At 43.4% G+C, this 17767-nt stretch overlaps 2 protein-coding genes across 8 annotated transcripts; both read right to left on the reverse strand.

Moving 5' to 3' along the window:
* Positions 1 to 941: 941 nt before the first annotated feature.
* On the reverse strand, positions 942 to 3634 carry hamp (hepcidin antimicrobial peptide). 2 transcript variants are annotated; one of them, XM_079757118.1, is made up of 3 exons: positions 3427 to 3634; positions 2190 to 2288; positions 942 to 2041 (listed from the first exon to the last, which is right to left on the reverse strand). In XM_079757118.1, the coding sequence occupies exons 1-3, from the start codon at positions 3511 to 3513 to the stop codon at positions 1934 to 1936; spliced, it is 294 nt and encodes a 97-aa protein (XP_079613244.1). In that variant the 5' UTR covers positions 3514 to 3634; the 3' UTR covers positions 942 to 1933. The 2 variants fall into 2 exon arrangements, with proteins under 2 accessions (XP_079613244.1, XP_079613243.1); XM_079757117.1 differs by having other exon boundaries at positions 2190 to 2291.
* Positions 3635 to 7516: 3882 nt separating this feature from the next.
* On the reverse strand, positions 7517 to 17279 carry usf2l (upstream transcription factor 2, c-fos interacting-like). Of its 6 annotated transcripts, none has more exons than XM_079757583.1 (11): positions 17112 to 17279; positions 16650 to 16693; positions 16478 to 16548; positions 15184 to 15285; positions 14981 to 15095; positions 14804 to 14882; positions 13106 to 13138; positions 11777 to 11835; positions 11049 to 11143; positions 10842 to 10970; positions 7517 to 9276 (listed from the first exon to the last, which is right to left on the reverse strand). In XM_079757583.1, exons 1-11 carry the CDS (start codon positions 17144 to 17146, stop codon positions 9187 to 9189), a joined length of 852 nt encoding a protein of 283 aa, XP_079613709.1. In that variant the 5' UTR covers positions 17147 to 17279; the 3' UTR covers positions 7517 to 9186. The 6 variants fall into 6 exon arrangements, with proteins under 6 accessions (XP_079613709.1, XP_079613708.1, XP_079613707.1 ...); XM_079757582.1 differs by having other exon boundaries at positions 16478 to 16551; XM_079757581.1 differs by having other exon boundaries at positions 16650 to 16696.
* Positions 17280 to 17767: the final 488 nt, after the last annotated feature.

Raw genomic sequence — 17767 nt, forward strand, 5'->3', positions numbered from 1 at the left:
TACAGTTTAATGACAATCACTGGCTTATTGTATCCAGTAGTATTGATTTAATTTGAGATTTAGTAGATATACAATACCATGTCCTTAATAACACAATAACAGTAACTTAATTATTTGATTGGCTCATATTTATTAAAAAAAAGACTACCATAGCAAAAAATTGAAAACTAACCATAGCTCTCGATTGACTCCATTAGCTTTTTTGTGTAAGTAAGCCTGCGTGTTTCCTTCACCTTCCCTAATACTTTTAAATGATACATTAGTAAATGACACAAACGTTTTGAAGCAGAATAAAAGTCAAACGTTATTAAATGACTAACCAGAGCATAAAATAAATACCAGGGCCATACAATCTCTCTTCCAGTCAGATAACTTGATATTATGACAGCGTATCATTGGTCGTTTAACGTGTTTGTGTCTGTGTGCGTGTGCGTGTGCGTGTGCGTGTGCGTGTGTGTGTGTGTGTGTGTGTGTGTGTGTGTGTGTGTGAGTGAGTGTGTGTGTGTGTGTGTGAGCGTGAGACTGTGATATCTAGTGGGCCTGTACTAACAGTTTAATGCGCTGTTTCTTTGTCCAATAGAGAAAACACTTAATGGGACCTCTTAAACAGCTAATGAAAGAGCAGCTCTGTTCTCTGGGATTGGATCCTGATTATTTCTCCTCTTGATGAGAACCGTTTCATGTTAATAAAGCTCAATACATCTCCACTCCTGAAGGGGGAGCTGTGATTTACCAAGCTAATCGTATTATTTTTTTTGCGTTGTTTATGTGTTACACTATCTAAGCATATTTTCAATCCTGTTTCTATTTTGTATTCATAAATGCTGGCATTGTGGGATTAAATAACCTCCCAACCATTTAAGAACAGCAACACATTTTATTTTGATCTTCTGTATTTATTTAACACTGAATATTGAACATTTTCAGACGAGGTTTCATATTGCAACCAAAAACAATTTTAACATATCATTTAGTTTACAAAATAGAGGATAGCAAAAGCTTACATATTAACAATAAATAGAAAAATAGATATCTTAATTAGTCACACATATTTCAATCCTGTAGAAAGTAAATCAAAACATACAAGATACAACACAGCATTACACATTAGAGAAGATGGAAAACGCCACAGTATCCGCTACCACTCTTAAGATTAAAAAGGTTAAAAACAACACATTTACTTTTAATCGTTTAGTAGGAGCATTAATCCAAATAATTCAGATACATGTCATTAAGGAGCAGCTAAGGGTTAGGCCGCAGGTAGACTGTGGACATTTGGGGATTCAATCCAGAACATTTCAGTTTGAAGTCGAACACTAGCACAAAGACTATCTTGTCCCCACATCATTACTCAGTACAGTGATTCACCTTTAGAGGGCAGCAGACTCCCAGGTGAGCTCGGCTTGTAGTTGCACTTTAATGGCTCTCTGAGACTAGAATCTCTGAGTGACTAGAAATTTAAGGTTAGGGACTAGAAATTTAAAATGAGGGACTACTGCTTTAAGGTTTTGGACTTGTACTTTAAGGTGAGGGACTATTACTTTAAGGTGAGTGACTAAAACTTTAAAGTGAGGGACTAGAATTTTAAGGTGAGTGACTAAAACTTTAAAGTGAGGGACTAGAACTTTAAAGTGAGGGACTACTACTTTAAGGTGTGGGACTTGTACATTAACGTGAGGGACTATTACTTTAAAGTGAGGGACTACTACTTTAAGGTGTGGGACTTGTACATTAACATGAGGGACTCTTACTTTAAAGTGAGGGACTACTACTTTAAGGTGTGGGACTTGTACATTAACATGAGGGACTAGAACTTTAAAGTGAGGGACTACTACTTTAAGGTGTGGGACTTGTACATTAACATGAGGGACTAGAACTTTAAAGTGAGGGACTACTACTTTAAGGTGTGGGACTTGTACATTAACGTGAGGGACTAGAACTTGCAGCACATGCCACAGCCCTTCTGGTTGCGACAGCAGTTGCAGCACCAGCGACACAGAGCGAGGGGGCTCTGCCTCTTCTGCCTCGAATGGCCTGCAGTCTGCAGAAAAACACAACACACGCTGTTTAATATCTCTCTCTCTCTCTCTCTCTCTCTCTCCCTCTCTATTCCATGGGGAAAGCATGTCCACTTGTATGCTTATTAGTTTGTGCTAATTAGCCTAATTGATACGGTCAGTGAAACATACCATCCAGTATCCTGCCAGCAGGTCCTGATGTTCAGCTGCTGGAGTGTTGATGCTTTCCTCCACCTCTTCCACCCTTTTCACCTCCTCCACCTCCTCCACCTGCTAAGAAATGATGAATTATGCATGTTTAGGAATCAATTATTCACTGACCAATTAACAATCACACCATCTGAACATACAAACTAAATCATCAGACCAAATTAAGATTCCGACTGAACAGATTATCAGACCAGCTCAACATTCAGACCAACTAACCAATCACAGACCAACTAAATCTTCACAGACCAACTAACCATCAAAGACCAACTGAATCTTCACAGACCTATTAAACCATCACAGACCAACTGAACCATCGTGATCAAACTGAACCATCGCAGACCAAATGAACCATCTCAGACCAACTCAACCATCACAGACCAACTCAATCTGCACAGGCCAAAAGGACCATTGCAGACCAATTGAACCATCACAGACCAACTCAATCTGCACAGACCAAATGGACCATCGCAAACCAACTGAACAATCACAGACCAACTCAATCTGCACAGACCAAATGGACCATCGCAGACCAACTCAATCTTCACAGGCCACCTAATCCATCACAGACCGACTAAACATTCAGACCAACCAAGACATCACAGAACAACTGAGCCACCACAAACCAACCAAACATATCATACGAACCACTACTAAACAAACTCAGACCAACTAAAGGATCAAGATTAACTAATTATTGCAACAAAAAAAACAACCATAAATTAATTAAATAGTGAAGGGCCCTTATTTTACCCCCAGGGGTGAGTGTGATTAGCCATTACAAGCCACTTCAAAATCTGCCCTGCCCTGTGACATGATGACCTTACAAGTGGGAGTGTCCACCAAGATGTATGATGGATAGATCCGTCTACCATCCTACCCAGTGGACTGTACCAGCTGGTAGGCTTATCTATCCATCATACATCTAGGTGGATGCTCCCACCGGTGATGTCACCACCACAGAGCAGGGTCGATTTTTATACAGCTTGTAGTGGCCGATCACTCTCACACATGGAGTTAAAATAGGGTCCCTTTAAAACCAACTAAATAATCCCAGATTAACAAAATATTAAGACCAACTAAATGATCAAAGACAAGCTAAAGGATGCAAGATTAACTAAATGAAAACACAAACTGAAGGATCACACACCGACCAAACACACTCAGACCAACTAAACGATCCCAGATGAACTGAACTCACCCCGCCCAGCGGCACGGTGGCGCTCTCCAGCATGCTGACGAAGGCGAGCACGAGTGTCACTGCAACTGCAATGCTGAATGCCTTCATGGTTCCTCTCTGTTTAGGGCTACACGCTAAGTCCTGTAGATCCGCAGCTCTGGGCTCTGCTCATGAGCTGCCAGGGTCTTCTGGGCTGATAGTTGCTGAGGACTTGAGAGGAGCCTGTGGTGACTCCTGGGGTTCTGGTGTGTTCTGGGTGCCGTGTCAACGGCTGACTGGTTTTATGCCTGCTGTCTGATGTTGCCTAATCACTCTGAGGGGGTCAGGCTTACTGGCAGTGGTTACCCAACCAGAGCTCGCTCACTCTCCACACTTCCTCTCACTCTCTTTTTATCTACCAAACAAGACCCCTCTCTTTCTCTCTCTCTCTACACCTGCTCTCTCTCGCTCTCTCTATCCATCTCTCTCTCTCTCTCTCTCTCTCTCTCTCTCTCTCTCTCTCTCTATCCATCTCTCTCTCTCTCTCTCTATCCATCTCTATCTCTCTCCCTCTCTACCAAACCAGACCTCTCTATCCCCCTCTCTCTCTCTCTCTCTCTCTCTCTCTCTCTCTCTCTCTATCCATCTCTCTCTCTCTCTCTCTCTCTATCCATCTCTATCTTTCTCTCTAGAAAACAAGAACCCTCTCTCTCTCTATCTCTCCCACACCAGATGCCCCCCTCTCTTTCTCTCATTCTCAATCTCTCCCAAAGGTAGCCCCCTTCTCTCTCTCTCTCTCTCTCTCTCTCTCTCTCTCTCTCTCTCTCTCTCCCTCACTCTCTATACACCTCCTCCTCTCTCCCCGGCTGCCTGCTCAGCACTAACTGTAAATACGCTGGAATCGCCTCTCTTGCGCAACAAGAACTCCCTTTACCGTGCGTCTGTGTGTGTGTGGGGACATGTGTTAATAGCTTAGTATAATAAGTAGCAGTATTTGGAGTATCAGTATATCAGCATCAGTGTGGATCTTCTAGTCAAATAAACCCTGGCACCAGCGAGTCCGACAGAGTCCCTCAGATGACCTCCTTACCGGCCACTGACCCCCTGAGACCCCCCCCCCCCCCCCCCCCCCCCCATACACACACACACTACCCCCCTCCCCTGCCTCCTCCTCTATCTAATGTATTGCACCGACATGCAGTTCAGAGGATCTACACATTATCTGCTGTTCAACCAACCAGAAAAAATACACCCTTCCTTCTTCCCCGCACCCCTAACTCAAACACACCTACAGGGGTGTGTGTATATCTGTGTTATTCGTTTCCAGGATACAGAAACGCATTGTAACGTTAAGCAACAAACAGAACGTCGCTACAGCTCAACGTCTGAGATGCAGTGACGTTGGTTGGGCACTGGGGGCAGTGCTGCTCTCGGGTTGCTTAGGTCAGGAAATCCCAGAAAATTTTAAATCCTTCCCGTCACTTCTCCATGGAAGTTCCAGGGTTAGATTTCAAGACCCTAACCATCTTCAAAATCAATTGAGCAATCAGTCAAGCAGTAATGATTATGATCATTTATTATTCTCACAGATTTAAAAGAAAAATATGTGTATTATTTTGTGTAGTGTGTTGTAGGCAGTGATTAGTATTGAATGTAGGGTGTGAGTGTGTAGAGTAGCATGTGTATAGAACTCTGTGTGTATAGCGTGTAGTAGATAATAATAGTATAATAGTAGTAGTATAATAATAATAAAAAAAGAAGAGCACTGATTTGAATGTATTATTTTAGGCATTCATGTGGAAGTTGGGCCTATAATAGTGTTGTGGGGCCCAGCGTGAAGACATTTATCTATAGCAGTTGCTTAATGAATAATTAAAGTGAGAGGTAAACAGAGACAGAGACGGTGTAGTCTGCCGCCCGGACGGCCGAGAGGAGCAAAGATCAGACACTTCAAACACATGGCAGGACAACCGGCGCCACACTGGCGCTCCCTCACTGATACCAGGGGGTCACCTTAACACACACACACACACACACACACACACACACACAAACAAATGACTTGCTATTACACACACACACACACACACACACACACAAACAAATGACTTGCTATTACACACACACACAATCACACACACAGACACACACACACACACACAAACAAATGACTTGCCATTACACACACCCACACACACACAGACACACGCACACACAGACACACGCACACACACATACAAGGAACATAGTCACTATACATACACTTCAGGAACTGAGTAACTATAACGAATACTCACTTATACTCACAAACAAATACCCCTGCATGATTTTCATCCCTGCTGTCTATATATTTAAAAGAAAAGGACAAAAATCACTCTCTAACTAACTCACTAACTACTTTCTTCTTTAGGTCAGTCTAACACAAAGATAGGCCGGTCATCCATCCAGGGAATTAGTCTCTATAAATTGTTTTATTATTGGCCATGACAATCAATCTCCTTCTTCTTTCATAATCAAGCTCTGTAATAGTTGTAGGACAACACCTTAAATAATCCTACATCTTTTTGTGAGAAGCCAACTGACGTGTTCGTGTTGAAATCAAGTCTGCAACGTTTTCTCCGCCAAGCTTTACAGAGAGAACACAAAGCCCAACACAATACTTTTTCCTTGCCCACATCTTTGTCCTTCTAAAACATAATTATTTTCTCTCACTGTAAGCAACAGGACGATCGATAATATACCGAAGGTGTCGTTCACCTTTAGGGAAGTTTTGAGTTGCTTGATCAACCTTGGTCAGACTCTGACATGTAAACAATGAGAGCGGGTGACACGATATGTTGGGTAATGGACAATCCATGGGTTTTTCTTTTTCCTTATTTTAGCTTTGCTTTTTTCATATGATATCCAGCCACCTCATTTGTTAACTTTAGCTTGCCGTGAACTTAACAGAGGGGGGAATTAGGCTCAGCATTTGTCGTAAGAAAGCAGAGACCCCTTAGGCTACTTCTGCTTGGCGTGAACCCCTGTTTTTAGGTTGACCCCACCTGTGATGTAAGGGCAGACTTCTGGAGGGGGGAGGGGGGGGGGGACTGTGTTTGGGGCTCACTCTGCTAAAGAGGAGACAGTGTAAGCATACATAAAATAGATTCTACAACTATTGTATGTTCTTCGCGTCTGATCTGTCCTAGATGCAATATCTCATAAAGGAATTACCATGACAGTTGCACAATTAACATAATTACAATTGAATGCAGTCAGAATAAGTTTGAATCATGATAATTGGCCTCATGACCTTACAAAGTCAACTGCCAGAACCTCCAACACCTACGAAGAGACGCTGCAGACCCTCCCTGCTCTCACTGCATTAGTTGAGGTAGATTTAGTGTATCATACAATAATTGAACAGTCACTGTTGTGTCTAGGGTACAATATGAAGACATTAAATAATCATCATACTCAGTCATATTTAAGTTAAAGGGGCGGAAAGGGAGATTTGACTTTAGGATGATATTGCTCTTCATATTGGAAAAAATATTTTTTAGTTCTATTCCTTTACTCAAAATTACCTTTATGAATTGCATTACATGCACTTCAATGCTTCAAACCAAGGTTGAATCTGGCTTTGTCATTTGCTGTTTGATCATCTTACCTCAAGATGATCATTTATCGATCTACTGGAAATGAAGTCACCTCTGAACAAATAATTGTGAATTTCAATGGAGGATATCAAGCTCCACCTCAGTGTTTGGCTGGAGAGTCTTGGTAGATATTTTATCTCACCTGTTCATTAGTCTCCCTACTCAGGCTCTTCCTGCAGTTGGAGGGATTGTGGCTCCTAGGAAGCCAATCAATACCACTTGTTTAGGGGCTGGCCAAAAGTAAGTACTTTTTGGCATTAAGATTTACACAGAATAAGTGATTTTATTTTAATTGGGACAAACTCTTTTTTGGACATCTCGTTCAACATCTACCCATATTAAAACCAATGCTGATCTGTGATACGGAGCGTAGCAGCTGGAAAGCCAATAACAGAAAAACGACCTTAAGCCACCCCAAATTAAGGACTAGTATGATATCTATTTAATATTTGTATTTTCGCCATGTGGCTTCAAGAAATTTGAGTGGAGTTGAAAGTATATATTCCCCGAAATTCACTTAATTTGTTTAATTATCACAAATGAAAAACAACCCCATGTTCTACTTTAATTATACTGTAAAAAGCTGGCCTGGAAATTACTTGTAAATAGGTTGGTAGCACTGTTTCCCAGAAACACATTCATACAATGTTTGGGGTCAAATGAAATACCATATGCCAAGACAAATCTATTTCCAGCCTCGTTTGCGCAGCCACACGTAATCACTGGACGAGCAAATCGCCATAGCTTCCTGAATACCCTAGAGGGTAGGATACCTTCGGGTTGTGGGTACCAACCTGAGGTCTGTGTGGTTCCAGCGGTACAGTACACCCAGACGTATCCTCTGAATACAGATGAACTACTCTCAATAAGCGACCTAGCACCCCGCCCGACGACAAACAAGTTTGGCGTGTTCAGAGCCATCATCAAACACACAATATTTGCCTACCAGTTGGGAAAACCAATTATGTTTACTGTGTACCTTACCGGCAAGAGACATTTCAAAGATTCCACACTCAGAAAATATTTCTTTATTTTGTACCTCGGCGGATGAGATTCCTCCTCCTCTCCTGCTCCTCCGTGCTGGAGCAGAAAGTGTTTGAGCACCGCCACTCCCCAGGGGGTTGCTCTGTAGCACTTGAAGTATTTGAAGTATTGCGAGACTAAAATAGAGCCAACAGCTGGGATTTGTTCTCTTCAGTTAGAAGAACAAAGCTCACCTTTATTTAGTTCCCTCCCTCACTCTGTTAACATCTGCGACCTTGGGAGCAGGCTTCCATGACCTTGCACTTCTCTGTTCTAACCCCGTTCATCCTGCAGAACTTAGAACACGCAGTGTTGTGCCGACCAGGTTCGGAGCCCCATAGTCCCGTAATCCTAACGAATCCTAACGGGGGGGGGGGGGGGTCTACACGTTACGTTAGCTTTACAACCAAAGGCCAGCCTAGAGTTAATCGGTTATTGATCAGTGTGTTTACAGCAGGTGTGTGAGGCTCCTCAACCCGATGTTACAAGAGTATTAGCCTTTAGCAGTGTTAGCATGTAGCTCTATCTAGACATTAGCTGTGGCCAGGAAACAGCGTTCTGAAACACAAACAGCTTCTCCAGCTGCTACTGTGCCAACAAGCGACTAATAAATTAAACCAAGAAAAGCTGAAAATAAACCTGCAGGATATTGATAATATGAGGTAAAAAATAAAAAATATAATAATAAAAACAAATAAAACATACTTAGTAACACACCACAAGTCCATGAGTCCATGGTGATATCGGCAGAGATGCTCTGGTGTGGGGGGGTTGGGGGAGGAGTGAAGAGGAGGAGCTGAGGGATGGGAGGGGGTGCGGAGGAGGAGGTGGATGAGTAGAAGGGGGGAGGAGGAGGGGTAAGAGGTGGTGGGGGTGATGTGGAGTTGATCCCCTCCTCCACATCCTGCTGCTGCTGCTGCTGCGTCTCCCCGCAGGAGTTGTAGGAGGGAGAGGGTTGGAGGTGGTGGAGGGCGAGCAGGCAGGGTGGGGAAAAGGAGCCGGGCTGCGGAGCGGGTGGTGGAGTCTGGTTGAAATGAGAACGAGGGAGTGCTGTTCCTCATAGTCTGGTGTTGCAGCCTGTCGCCTCAGGCTCTGCTGCTGCTAGCCTTGTTTTCACGGTGGTGTCAGGGCGGGCGGGGCCTCACTGTGGGGGCGTGTCTCCCTCAATCTGAATGCCGTTGTGTTGTAGCTGGGCCCGGAGCAGGGCGTTCTCACTCCTCAGCTCCTCAACCTGCACAACACAAACACAACACAGCTAGCTCACCTGGCAGCAAGTTATCAAGGGCTGCGCTACGCGATGCTGCGGTAACGCCCTGCTTCTCTCTTCATTGAGCTACATGGTACAGCACTGCTAGGCTAACAGGTTGTAAGGCTAAACGCGTTGGTCCTCCTCGCTCCTCCGTCCTGAGGGGTTCCGAGGACCCAGACGGAGGCAGTTGCTCCTTCTGCTGCTGGGACCGAGAACCACAGACTCGGAGAGCGCCTAATCCATGCCATCCACCAACAGGTGGTGAAATGTGGCTTGGCAGCTCGCTCTGGGAAAACACTTAACTGTCATATTTCAAAAGGTCTTTGCAGAATGATCCATCAACTTATTATGAAGTGTCCTTTTAGAACTAATGTGTGTTTATGTTTGTAGATGTACGAAACTCTTGGTGACGGTAAGAGGGGAGATGTGTTTAGCGGAGCTCCAAGCACCTTGTATTTGAGAACATTATAATATATAATATCACGGCCTAAAGCTGTGTGCGCCTCCGAAACGTGCTAGCTGCTAGCTCCATCCTACCTGCTGTCTGTCGTGCTAGCTCCATGCCACCTTCTGTCTGTTGTGCTAGCTGCTAGCTCCATGCCACTCGCTGTCTGTCGTGATAGCTGCTAGCTCCATGCCACCCGCTGTCTGTCATGCTAGCTGCTAGCTCAATGATAGCTCCATCCTACCTGCTGTCTGTCGTGCTAGCTGCTAGCTCCATGCCACCCGCTGTCTGTCATGCTAGCTGCTAGCTCAATGATAGCTCCATCCTACCTGCTGTCTGTCGTGCTAGCTGCTAGCTCCATGCCACCTGCTGTCTGTTGAACTAGCTGCTAGGGCTGGGCGATATGGACCAAAAGTCATATCTCGATATCTTCAAGCAGAATATCGATATAATATAAATATTGATATTTGTCGACGGGGAGGGGGGGAATTTAATACAGTTTGATGAATAAACCGTGGACTAGACACTGCCTGCACCTTGTATTTGAGAACATTATAATATATAATATCACGGCCAAAAGCTGTGTGCGCCTCCGAAATATTATGAATCGTAACGACTGCGTGGGGGGGGGGCGTTGCTAGGTTACTTGTTTATGTTTTATGTTTGGACCTCGCGGAGTGAGAAACCTTGAAGTTAGTTACTGTGGAGTTACCGTTATTACTATACCTACCATTTGGATTTACCATTACTATTCCTACCGTTCAGAATTGAATCTTCGGAGCCGCTTGTGCCGGCGGACTCCATGTTTCTCGATTTCAAAAAGTGACGTGAGTGGGGGGGGGGGGGGGGGGGGGGGGGGCAGAGACCGTGTGTGTGAGCCGGAGGCAGAGCGGCAGAGACATCAGCAGAGTTACAAAATAGCACGCAGCAGGCGCGGTTCGAAACTGCTGTTATTTGGAACAAATGTGCTGTAATTTCAACGCAAATTAAATTATATCGATGTTGATTGATGGTCTCGTTCCATATCGCATTTGAAAAAATATCTATATATTTTAAATATCGACATATCGCCCAGCCCTACTAGCTGCTAGCTCCATGCTACCTGCTGTCTGTAGAGCTGGTTGTCCGTCTGGATGCGCTCCATCTCCTTCAGGTCCTGCGCCAGCTGCTGGTTCTTCTTCCGCAGGTCCGTGATGTAGTCGCACGCCTTGGAGAGGATACCGCCTTTACTCTGAAAACAGGAAATCAGGGGTCAGAGCGGGGAACTGCACAGGAAGTAGAACATGGCTGGGCAGGGGTATGGTCTCACCGCGCCGGTCTTGGTGCTGTCCAGCGTGCAGTCGGGGATGATCTGGGACAAGCTGACGATCCAGTTGTTGATCTTGTCTCTGCGCCGCCTCTCCACTACAACGTAAGCACACGCCGATTTAACTTTTATATCAGTTTATTAAACGCTAATAGAAACGTATAACTAATTCTGGTCAGAAGTGCCTCATTACGAATTTGATCTAGAAAAGATACACTATGTATGTTGTCATAAACACCAGCTGGTGTGTTTTAATCTAAATCAAAAGTCTTTCTATAAACTCCATACAAGTTAACCCCCCCCAGCCTGTTTTCATTAGTTTGAGTAAACTCCAGACAGCTCCACAGCAGCCTCTGGTGGCTGTCCAGAGAACACCTAATCCTTCCAGATGGAAGGGAAGTGAAACCGCCTAGTGAATATTTACAAGACAAGCCGTGGTGTAGCTCTAGAGCTTCAAACATAATTTATAGCTGCCTTGATGTGCCCTCGCCGAATTGTGCAGGCACTCCACGCACGGCGGTGACGTTTATCGATGCCAGTTTGTCATAGCGATGCCGTGGATGTTAGTCTGAGGTCTCCGCTGGTCGAACTTCAAAAATGTCATAGGTGCGCAACCAATTGCTGGATGAACTCACTGCGCTGGGGGGCCTGACACTTGGTCCCCAGCGGCGACCCACTTGTGGGTGGTGACCCAGTTTGAAAACCACTGATCTAGAGCACCAATCACAAACCTTCGTTATGTTGCGCTCTCCTCTTCTGGTCACGCGGGGTCCGCGCCCCCTCCATCTTCCTACGGCCAGGAAGGAAGTACATTAGAACTACAACTCCGTCATCAAATGATGTGAGCACATGAATGTTTATAACGACAGTTATGAATATTCATAGTAGCCCTGCAGAATAAGGTGAAACTAAATACACGTCTCCCATGACGCATAGGGAATGGTTAAGGTTATGTATTGATTGAGTTTAGCTAGATAACGGGCTAGGTTAGTCTCAGGGTCTGGTTTAGGTTGCGGTCTGATGTTAATGTCTGGGGAGAAGCAGTGCATCATGGGAAATAATCACCACTGAACAGGTAACACAGTGTATTGATATCTTATGTAGTATCCTCTACACACTAAAGAAGTATCTATTGCAGTACCAATTACATACTACTATAATGATATCTTAATCACAGAAATGTAGTAGCAACATTAAATGTTTAATTTAACAATAGAAGAAACCATTATTGGAGGTTAAGGCAAACTCAACTCCATGTCCAGACACTCAAAGAAACAAAAGTAGAGGTCCAATGATATTACAAGTTAACACATGTAGACGAGTTCACCTCAGGTCTCACACCCATCTGTAAGTCCCATTCTGGCTACAGAAGAGGGGACATATTTCAGCCTCGGAAAGGAACGGTAATAATTCAACAGGGGTTGTACATATTTGTACTTTCTGCTGCCATCTTCCAGGAGATAGCAACCTTACGGTTTCTTTATGCATCTAATGGGGTTTCCAGCAGATAATGGATTCTCCGGCATGCTCAGCCAAGATGGCGCACTACAAATACATCTCTGTTTAAGCACACAAAAAGCCTCCACACAAATCACCTCCGCACCGCCAGCCTGGCCTGTTCAAAGGCATTTCTGACATGGAAATACTTTTTGGGCATATTTGTGTCTTAGTGAATTACAGATTCACCCACATGCCTGGCAAAGAATTATGTGGTCAGGCCAGGTGCCAAATGATGTACATTTATTGAGGTGGAACAACATTCACTGCAGCATGTCAACAGCTGATATATCTGCTGCAATAACACATTAAGGACACTGTTGTTAAAATGAGCTTTTAGCAAGCATCTTTGATTCTCATTTATCACCAACACCTCCTCATCAAAATGCAAACACTTTCCTTGGAAGTAATGCTAACACCTTCCTGTAGCTTGATGCTAACACCTCCCTTTAGCGTAACGCTGTCATTTATTGCTTAAACTTAGTCACCAACAGAGCTCTAATCTGATTGGTTGGTTTGTCAGGTATATGCAGATAATGTAATGATTCAATTTGTGTCCTCACCAGGCTGCGTCATGTAGATCAGCGCTGTCTTCTCTGAAAATGTTATTAATCAAAATATAATTTAGGTTACTTACAAATCGAATTGGTATTACTCAAATATCAACTGCATTTCTGTAAATATAATTTAAATTACTCAAACATCAATAACACTGCATTACAACATGAGATACAACTATACATGCATCAATGTATATATATATTTATATCACTAAAAATGGACACGGCGGTCTTAAGAGGCAAGTTGTTTAATTACAGATTCATCATTGTTCTTCTAAAAAGGGGAGTTTGCTGGGTTAGCATTTGCTTTCTGTCGGACGCTTTTATTGACTTGCAGTTACAAAAGCTTAGCTCCTGTTCATTTTAAGGGAATTCACTTTAAATTACTTTCCAAAGATTTCCAATGGGCTACCTGTGATGCGTAGCTGACAGGTTAACCTCCACGTAGACTACTCAGCCAGAAGCAGCTGATAATATAATTGCTTATATTATCAGCGGCGGCACATCACAGATGGCCTAATAATCACAAAACCGAAAATAGTGCGAAATTATCTGTGTTTTTGTAGACAAAATGCAATCTTGTTGTGTGGTCACTGGCACTTGTTTTGAACAGACTTTTCGGAACACATTGGAAATCATTGGAACTCCATTAAAAGTATATTCCCCTCACATAAACTGAAGCTAGGTAGCTATAACCCGGCATGTCGAGGGAAGCGGCTAACAGAGAACAAACGCTACCCCAGCGAACTCCCCTTCTGGACGCACAATGACGAATCTTAAACAACTCGTCTGAATCTGGGTAAGAAAGGCACACACCAATTTACAGATATTTCAGCAGATCACTTAAATTATGCTCATCATTAATGTAATAGATTAAAAAAGCTGTAAATATAAGGTTAATAAATAACAAACATAAAACATGTTGAAATGAGAAGGATAAAAGATCATTATATAATCACTGAGAAAGAATCGTACACTGCCAGGGTTAGGGGTTTGATTCCCACTGGTAAAGAATGGCATTGGCACTGCTTATGTTAGGGGTTAAATTCCCACCGAGGCCACCCATGCTAAGAATGCTTCACTCCAATATTGTAAGACGCTTTGTGTAACCTTTTTACGAGCTCAGTGTTAATTTAATTGCTGAAAATGAAATTTGCTCATATTGGAGGGACAAAAAACAATGAGCCTCACTGACAATGAGGCTTGAGGAACATTACTAACATTACTAACCAGGCTTCAGACATACCCTAATATTCTAGACCTTATGTCTCGAGGAATGTCAGTGGCTTCTCAGTTAATTTGTTAGCTGTGGTAATTGGCATTATGTGACTCTAGCGAGGATGTTGACGACGAGGAAGAGCAGGAGAATTACTGGGCTGAGGTGGTATTTATTCATCATTAACGCCGTCTTCACCCCAGGGTCCTAAAGATAGAGGGGTTCTTCTAGAGCAGTCACCCATAGCATTAAAGAGGTAGTAGTATAATACTATGGGGGACTGCTCCAAGTGATTCATATTCTCACAGGGAGAATGTGAAGTTGGTAGCAGTAGTATTATTAGTACAAAAGAATGGGGAATATGTCTAAGCTTAGTATTAGTAGTAGTATTACTCGCAGGGAGAACGTGTCAGATGTATTATCACTAGTATGACAGTACTAGACCAGCATTAGTAATAGTATAGCAGTATCATAGAAGCACTCACGGAGAGTACGCGTGAGACGTTAGGTTCCTGCCGGCGGTGGGGATGACATCAGACGGACTCATCATCACATAGAACTGACCTGGAGAGAGGGTGAGAGACATTGAGTTAGAGCAGAGAGCTGGGGACATACAATAACTCATACATGTTTGACCCGGGTTAGAGAGCTAGGGACTTTACCTCCGGCCGGCGTCAGCGAGGGGTCGGAGGTTGTGTGGACATCACTCACTGCCGCGGCGGGAAAATACGTGAAGCGCGCCTCCCCTCCAACTGGGCTGACATCACTGAAGGAGTTCTGGAGGGGGGGCGATAAGAAGAAGCGGCCACGCTGAGTGAGTGATTGAGTGAGTGTGACTAAGTGAGAGCGAAGGATACGGACATACCTGGGGAGTCCCAGCGAAGGTTGCCGTGGAAACGACGCTCACCGCTGTGTTATCCCTCGTCTCCAGCTGTGGCTCCGCTACCGCGACGACACGATATGTCACCTGACCACGGGGACAGATAGACGGATATTAAGAGTAGGGCCGGATGCCAAATCTTTTCCTTTGATCCCTTGAGCAACAGCAGTATCACGAGAAAGGAGCAAAGGGAAATTAGGACTGATGTGGACCACTGAGCTGCTTCAGCGTCGTGACGGCAATGTCGACCGTTGATGATCCGAGTCTGACCAATCACTTCCCTCAGACTTCATAGCCATGATGTGGTGTGGCAATACAGTGGCGCAATATATACCAGTATCATGACGTAATTGAAGAACTGCTCGATTACATATCCTGTTAGGCTAAACTGATGTATCGTCGATGCAAAACATGATTTAACAACCGATTAAGGCTTTCTTGTTTGAGCATTTGACTATTGGAACAGCAGGTAAGATAGAGATCCAGTTAAACAGAAACATCTGTGGGGAGCAGGGTGCACTTCTTTCCTTTATTTGATGTACTCGCATCATTATTGCAATTTCTGGGTTGTATCCTCATGGTTGAATGCACAAATTGTAGGTCGCTTTGGAGACAAGCATAAGATAGATAAATGTAAGGTAATGTAATAGAGCCACTATGTCTTTTTGTAAGTTCTTGGGGTCCTATCCACTATGATGCCATCCTCCATCTCCTCGAAGGTATCATACAGTCACAACCAATCAGAACACTAGTGGCTTTTGGCTCCAACTAATGTCTACTGTAGCCAATTGATCATGTGATCCCCACCTCCCCTCCAGCCGCATGACTGACATGTGATGCCGGCCGCCAGCCAATCCTGAACAAGCCTGAGATCACATGACCCACATCGCTGCATCAATTACCTCAAACCTTCCATCAAGTTAACACATCCTTAATATCTCCTGTTGTACACTCACCAATCATGTTGAGACAGATGTTCTTTTCGTTTGTTTTCAAAAAGTAGTGTGCACGTGTTTCACATAAGCCTAATAATACAAAATATTTATAGGATATATAATACATCTACAATAAGAGTAGTTGAGTATTCATGAGTGGCAGAAATGTAGAGCCAAGAAGTAAATGTCAACACTATAGCCCATAGCAACTATAAATGTTAAAACTACATGATGTGCGTTGAACAGAGGAGTTCGACTGACAACTCTTCCTCAAGGACATAATCAAATTACAACAACATGTGTTTCTTTATATTGATCGTCATATCAAAAAGATAACTAACTACCTGCGAGCCTTCGGGGCGGAACTGGTACTGGATGTTGTGGTCGACAAACGCAGCCGTCTGCTCCTCTCCCCCTGCTCCGCCGAACACACAATACACACACCCGCGTTTAACTTGGTAAAAAACGAAACTGTAAGTGACATGTGGACTATGGAATGAAGTAGGACTCAGTTACCTCCAGATATGCCCACACCCTCCTCTTCTTCTTGTTTTGATTGGCTGCTGCCGGTTAGAAGTATCGATCAGTAAGAATATTAGATATGCAACACTTAACACTTAATAATAATAATAAAAAAAAAGTGTAAGCAGTGATATCAACCGGTTGTTATTAATATCTAAAATGACATTTGCTTATAGGTTCTCATTCCATGGCAGTGCATCGAAAAAAAAAAATGTCGTGACCTTTTCTATGCTTCTACTGTTGGAAACAAACTTTATGTTGCATACTGAAACAAACCGAATTTATCTCCTCTGGCTTAAATACTTCCAGGTTAAAGTTACTTTCTATTTCCATAGCATGAGAAAGTCATTAAAACAAGTTGTAATCATTTTGTATTGTAAGTGTTTTCAAAGCGGGCCTAGTGTGTAACGTTAGCTTAGCATGTTAATTAGCCACCGTGGCTAACATTGAGTTTACCTTTCGGTGTCCAGACTGTGTTCCTGTATATCCATCAGGGTTGGAGGAGAAAGTGATATTCGGTTCCTCGACGGGGATGGAAGTCGTGATCACGGGAACAAACACTCGGTCATGTGAGAGAGAGAGAGGGAGCGAGAGAGAGAGCCCAGGACACGTGAGGAGGGTCGGCTGGATATGAAGACAGAGGCGCTGGTGGAGGAAGGGGGCGCTAAAGGCGCACTTCTGTAGAGGCGCACTTCTTTGTCCGTCTATAAATATGACCATTTCGTCAGTAGGTAGTCTGGTCAGCTTTAACACTCTGTTGAGGTGTAATAACCACATTAAGCAACAAATAAATATAAAATCTTTTACCCTTATTTTAATGTTCACTGCTAGTCATAAATATATATCATATATATGTTGAATCCACATAGCTGCTTATATTCATTCTGTCTATTTATTTAGAATTTATAATAAAGAAACTCGCGTACTATTTACGTATTAGATAAAGCCCATCTCGGACAAATTTTGTAAGTTTTATATTTTTGAATGAATATTCAATAATTACCACTTATATAAAAATCCCTGTCTCAAGTTTATGCCAAATAACAGATCATAAATGTCAAGCGAACAGGACAAATAAATCAAATATGTCAATCTACGTGTAGAATTGCCAA

This window comes from Pollachius pollachius (assembly GCF_949987615.1).
Source record: "Pollachius pollachius genome assembly, chromosome: 1".
In the NCBI taxonomy this organism is placed as follows: domain Eukaryota; kingdom Metazoa; phylum Chordata; class Actinopteri; order Gadiformes; family Gadidae; genus Pollachius; species Pollachius pollachius.

Excerpts from the sequence above, each read along its gene's own strand:
- hamp (XM_079757117.1), bottom strand. The coding sequence starts at position 3,513 with ATGAAGGCATTCAGCATTGCAGTTGCAGTGACACTCGTGCTCGCCTTC. Across the intron at positions 2,292-3,426 it reads CCACCGTGCCGCTGGGCGGG|CAGGTGGAGGAGGTGGAGGA; the intron begins GTGAGTTCAGTT and ends ATCATTTCTTAG. Across the intron at positions 2,042-2,189 it reads TGCTGGCAGGATACTGGATG|ACTGCAGGCCATTCGAGGCA; the intron begins GTATGTTTCACT and ends GTTTTTCTGCAG.
- usf2l (XM_079757585.1), bottom strand. The coding sequence starts at position 17,146 with ATGGATATACAGGAACACAGTCTGGACACCGAAAG. Across the intron at positions 14,883-14,980 it reads CTCGCTGACGCCGGCCGGAG|GTCAGTTCTATGTGATGATG; the intron begins GTAAAGTCCCTA and ends CCCTCTCTCCAG. Across the intron at positions 13,139-14,803 it reads ACGTCTCACGCGTACTCTCC|AGAAGACAGCGCTGATCTAC; the intron begins GTGAGTGCTTCT and ends TAACATTTTCAG.